The sequence below is a fragment of the Olea europaea genome, unplaced genomic scaffold, assembly GCF_002742605.1.
Source record: "Olea europaea var. sylvestris unplaced genomic scaffold, O_europaea_v1 scaffold2591, whole genome shotgun sequence".
Lineage (NCBI taxonomy): Eukaryota > Viridiplantae > Streptophyta > Magnoliopsida > Lamiales > Oleaceae > Olea > Olea europaea.
Genome location: NW_019244218.1, coordinates 57,557 through 63,598, shown reverse-complemented (window position 1 = coordinate 63,598; position 6,042 = coordinate 57,557). Strand labels below are relative to the sequence as shown.

Below are 6,042 nucleotides of genomic sequence, written 5' to 3'. Positions count from 1 at the left end.
ATTCTTTTAGGGTTCGTTTGATTGTAAAAATAGAATTTGGGTGAAAAGAAAACGAATTTCAGAAAATTGAATTATTTAGAAATTGTTTTTTTGAGAATTGTAAATTATTGTGTTTGACTGGTATAATTTTCCAAGTGGAAATATTGAAATAAAAGTGTTTTTTGGTGTTCGTTTGACTTTTTTTACATGAAAATTGTCAATTAAAGGGATTGAATTTACTGGTATTGGGGATGAAATTTATTTCCATTGCTAAAACCAAAAAAAAAAAAATCAAAAAAATCATATATCTTTTGATGTTCGTTTATCTTTGTTTTACTTAAAAATTGTCAATTAAAAAGACTTTTATTTTTTTTACAATAATTCTTAAAATCATATATATACTCGATGGCGACAAACTGAAATGCTTACAAACAGTGAATCATACATATTTTCATATGACAATAAGCTGTGAATATCCGAACGGAGATAATGGCGGACAGCTAAATTTACCATCCCAAATCGAGCCCAAGCATGACGGCGTTAACGGCCATTCCTTCATTTCATTTTTCACCGTCGTTTCAAGTTTTATCGTCTTGTTTTCTTTCACTTCTTCCACCTCCTCAGCTTCTCTCCGCCGCTTCTTCCCTACGTCCACGGCGCCATCCGATTTGCATACTTCCTTCTGAATCTCCAGTGGGAAGTTCAGAATCGCCTTGCTTCCTCGCATCTTGAATGCCGCCCTGTCGTAAGCTTTTGCGGCTTCGACAGCGGTGTCGAACGTTCCGAGCCAAACGCGAGAGCCCTGCCGCTTCGGGTCCCTGATCTCCGCCGCGTACTTGCCCCATGGCCGCTGTCGTACCCCTCTGTAGTGACACTTCTTCTCCCCAACCGACTTGTCATGCACCGTCGACGCCTTGTTCAACTGAGACAACTCTGAGAAATCGATCCGGTCGAATTTCTTCACCGCCGGCAATTCAATCTTCAGTGAAGGCTTCCTCCCAGTCAAATTTTTCACCTTGGGTAGTGTGAGGTCTATAATTGGAGTGTTTAGTTGATTTTGACCCAAATCTACGGATTCCGCGCTTGAAAATTCGCTAAAATCAAATTCATTCTGCTCACAGTTCATGAAATAATCAGAAATCGAAATAGAATTGTCAGATTGAACTGATGAACTTATGCTACTAGTTCTGCTGCAATTATCGATCTCAGCAGCAAACGATACCTCTCTTGGAGAAAACTCTCCAAGAAGATGCATTCTAATTTGTTCAATTGCTGAAACTTCTGCTGGATTTTCCATCAATTCCGTTTAAAAGTTGAAGATTAATGGACTTTAGAGAGCTGAAAATTTTGAAGAGAAATGGATTTCAATGATTGTTGCAAGTAAGGGTTGAGAAATATATATATATAGGGAGAGTCAAACGAAGGAAGCTTCCATCAAAGTGCTGGTCTAATGGAGATGTTGAGTCAGTCTCTAATTGAATGTCAACCGTCGGTTGTGGTGACTAATTGGAGTCAGTCCGGGGTTCTTCATCAAAAAGTAATATAATAAAAGAGTTAAGCCATTTAAAATGAAACAAAAACTTGTTAAAATAAGAATTGAAATGTAACTAATTTATATATTTTTTATTTTAATATTAATTACTAATAATAATTTAACTTAAATTTTATGAAGAATACTCCACCTGTAACGGTATCAGCAGAGGGAAAATTAAAAAAGGTCATATTTTTAATTACATTTTATGTGGTGTATTTTCATGATTTATAATTATACATTCTTTCATCATTTCTGTTGTTTAGAGCAATTTTCAGCTTATATTTTTGTGTGCTTTGTCTCCTCCACCTATTTCAACTCGTCGTCTCCTATTTTCTCGACATCCTTTCTTTCGAATTTTATCATTTATCTAACTCGTTAACTTTGCCCATTTCTCCTCGTTTCTTACCTTTATTTCTTTGTCCATCATGGAAGAGAACAAAAATTACTTTGATTTTGCATAATAATTGGAAGAAGACGTGAAAAATTGGCGAAATTAGGTTTGATTTATTTTTTATTTTTTAGAAAGAAAGAAAATCTTTTACAGAAAAGATATTTTGTAATAAGCGCAGTCTTTTTTGATTAAATATTAGAAAGTATGTGATTTTTCTCTATACACTTTGAAAGTGCCACTTTCAAAATCCCTTAATTAAAAATTTAGTTGTCTTGAAAGTAAATGATTAAATTTGCAAGAGGGGGTCAAACAAAGACATCGTCTCATGGCTCATGAGTCAAGTACTCATAAATGATGGCACAACTTACAATAAATATTTTAATTTATCCTATTTTTGCCTGCAAAAAACAAAACAAGTATTTCAATTAAAGTTGCATTCACAACTATTTTTGTTTCAATCAAGAAAATTGTGGGAGGAAAATACTTTTTAAGGCCAATTTGATTCACATTCTTTTAAAAAATAATAATAATTTAAATAATAATTTGACATTATTTTAATCACACATTCTTTAATAAAATAATATTACACGTAAATTTAAATTTTTTTCTTATTTTTTAACCACATATTTTCCATAAATACGCTTTTCAAAAATACATTTTTATGGAAATAATGTGACTCAAACAAGGACTAAATTTAATTTTTCAATTTTCTTCCGATAGAAGTTATATATGGATTAATTTGTTCTTTCGTAAATTTACTTTGTATTCACGCTTTTGCATATAATAATTTGATGATACTACACGTATATTAGAGTATTCATAACAGTGTTCATTCCTTTCATATGGAGGGGGTCCACTTCTACTAAAAAATATTTTATTCAAAGTGGGTCCCCCTCCATATGAGAGATGGACATCGTTATGAATATTACATTAAATAAGTCCCTCTTCATGTGAGATGTGAATACCGTTATGAATACTATATTATGTACAAGTAGGATATTCCTAATAAATTACATTAAAGTGAAATCACAAACCTTTTTGACAGATTTCACGTACTTTCTACTTGCCTTGAATTTGAAGGCATCTTAAGCTTCTAGAAAAACAAAAGTTGACATAAACATTACTTCTAGAAGTTGACATAAATATTTTCTGGGGAAATAAGGTTACACGTTGTACTTATTACTTCTAGAAGGCACACACAAAAAGAGAGAAAATTTTAACTAATATGCTTAGAATAAAAGGAAAATTTTTGGGAAGATTTTTTATGAATCGTGATGTAAAAAAGGATTTGTATATCTTGTCAAACTCGTTCGATATTCAATCAGATCATGTAACTTATGGAGTTGAGTTGAAATGAATCTTATACTTAGGGTTGGGCAAATCTTCAGAACCAAACCGATCGAATCGAACCCGAACCGAATTGAACCGAACCCGACGGTTCTTGTCAAACTAAATACCCGAACGGGTATTTGAATTGAGAACCGACTAGTACGGTTCGATTCTCGATTTTAGACCAAGATCCGAAAAAACGAATAAGAGCCGAATATTTCTTTTTTTTTTTTTTATATTGAGTAAATCAAATTATTTTAATTTTAATTTTTTCTAAACAAATTAATAATTTCTAAATCCAAATTTTTAGCCCAATAACTTGTTTCATTTCTAATTTTTTAATTTTTGGCTCCATTACCCATTTTATTGTTTCATTTCTTAGTCCAACAAGATCCAATCCACTAAATAATTCTAAATAGCTACACTAAAGTGTATAACGTTGTCTCGACTCTCGCACTTACTCTCTCAGCCTCGTTGACATTTCAAAACCTATACAATCGTCGACCGATACTGTGACCTCCGATTGAAGTTGCGACCTCCGCCGATCGAAACTTTGACCGTAACGATCATTTGAACAAGGTAGTCTACTAGTCTATGACATTACAAAACCATTGAATATATCATTAGTTGTATTTATATAATATTATTATAAATGTTAAAAAATTTAATTATAGTATAGAACTGAACGGAACCGAATCGAACCGAACTAAACCAAACGGAACTGAACCCGAATAGTTCCATAATTATATTTGGACCCGACGGTTCCATTTACTAGATACTCGAAAATTTTGGTTCGATTCGATTCTCTTTAGAATAGAACCGAACAGACCCGTGCCCACTCCTACTTATACTAGTATAATATGTTAAATTCTTATTGTTTTCGTGACTTTCTTCTTTGTCTTTGTATTAAAAATAAGATTTATAGATTACACAAATAAAATAATTTTGTCTTATCCGTTTGTCACCACTATTTAAGCAAAATTTAGAAAATAAAGAATGAAAAAAGTTCCATCTTTAAAGGAGGAGCACTTCATAATAGGTTCAGTCCCTGTTTGTGATCCATTATAATGAGTTTTTACGGATAATGCATTTTAGAATAGTGATTTTTCTTGAATAATGTGATTAAAAAAGAAAGAAAAGTCTTGAATTTATGTGTAATATTATTTTATTAAAAAATGTGTAATTAAAAAGAAGAGAGAAAAATGTATTAAATTATAATGGAGATTCTTAGGTTCTTTTTTCCCCATATATTACTTATTTATATATACATATCTAGTTTTGAATATTTTGATACACGTTAAAAAATATTTTAAAAAATTAATATGTCATTAAATTATAAATTCTTATTATTCGAAGAATTATCTGATTAGAATAAATCTGAATTCTATGACAAATTTGATTGTTTCTGCACAAAAGAAGATTGAAATAGTCCAGTCAAGTAAATAAATGCTACTCTCAAATGGTTTGTGCAAATGTAATTTTGACATGGTCTAACTTCAATTATGTTTGAGTTGTTAAGAACTTGGAATCAAAGTAAAATTTTGATTCTTTATCTCGAACTAAGAACAGATGAGAATCGTCAAGTTCTCTATTTTAAAACTCAAAATTAGTTAAAATTCTAATGAATTGATCGTTTGGTCTGATCTAGAGAGATTTAGAAAATTATTACTCGTTCTCCTTATTTTTCTGGTAGAAAGTAACATAAATATTGATTTTTGTACTTCTTATTTCTAAGGTGTTGTAGGATAGACTAACATATTCATCGTTAATTTGGTAATCCAAATTAATTTCTTTTCTTAAAATATGTATAAATACAATATATTTTATCTTAGTTATATCGAGAAATTCGTCCTCCCTTTAAAGTTTGATCTTTATCATTTTATATTATAGCAAAATACACGATTGTTATGAGTGGTTTGCACTCAATACTTTATAAATATTTCATGTGTCCAGTTTTTATAAATAAAAAATGAATTTAATTTGTACACTAGAGAGTGTTTTAAAAATATAAATAAATAAATTGTATACACGCATAAAAATAAAATTATGTGCAATAATTTAGTTGTTTAGACTCTCAACAGTCTTCTTGCATGCAATTTTTGAAGTCAATCATATATGATTTGATCAAACGATCTTATCAGTTGATAAAGTCGTCATCTAAAATTGAAAAATAGAAGCATGTACAATCAAAGTGCATGCAAAAACATTAGAATTATTAAAATAGTTTTTTGTTAACAGAAAATTCATTAGTTGTGACTTTATCCTTGTGATTTCTTGAAAAGGAAACAAGTCGCAGTTTGGTGATGTAATAACCATGGAGGAGGCTTCCTTGGGGTCAGGAGTATAAAGGCTGTTCGAACCCTGGTCAACTTGGGCACATCTCGCGATTTACCTCCCTGAGCTGCTGAGGAGTCGGAAGTTCAGGGACGAGGATATAGTCTGGCGTAAGCTGGGACACCTCGTTAAAAAAACAAGTCGATCGCGACAATGGCTTTTATAATTTAAGTTGATCACACTTATTTTTATTCAAATCTTTCATAGGGTTGGGATTAAATCCCACCTAATGTACCGTAAACACGATGAAAACTTAAAACGAAAAAACAAATGTAAAAAAAAGAGAGCTACTATTTAAACGTAGTTTGACAAATTACCAACAAAGACTCCATAGTACAATATTTTCCTCACTCTTTCGTCTTTCATCTTCTCCCTACACAAAATTAGAACGTTAAATGTACACTGCACAATTGCTTATAGCGAATTAGCGATTCTTTGAGTTTCTCGCCTTAATTTCTTCTCTTCAATGGTTGAC

The 6,042-nt window shown here is 31.3% G+C and overlaps 1 protein-coding gene across 1 annotated transcript; it reads right to left on the bottom strand.

Moving 5' to 3' along the window:
- Positions 1–372: 372 nt before the first annotated feature.
- Positions 373–1,335, bottom strand: LOC111382956 (ethylene-responsive transcription factor 5-like). Its single transcript, XM_023007003.1, has one exon. The coding sequence runs from the start codon at positions 1,274–1,276 to the stop codon at positions 431–433; it is 846 nt and encodes a 281-aa protein (XP_022862771.1). The 5' UTR covers positions 1,277–1,335; the 3' UTR covers positions 373–430.
- Between the last annotated feature and the right edge of the window lie 4,707 nt (positions 1,336–6,042).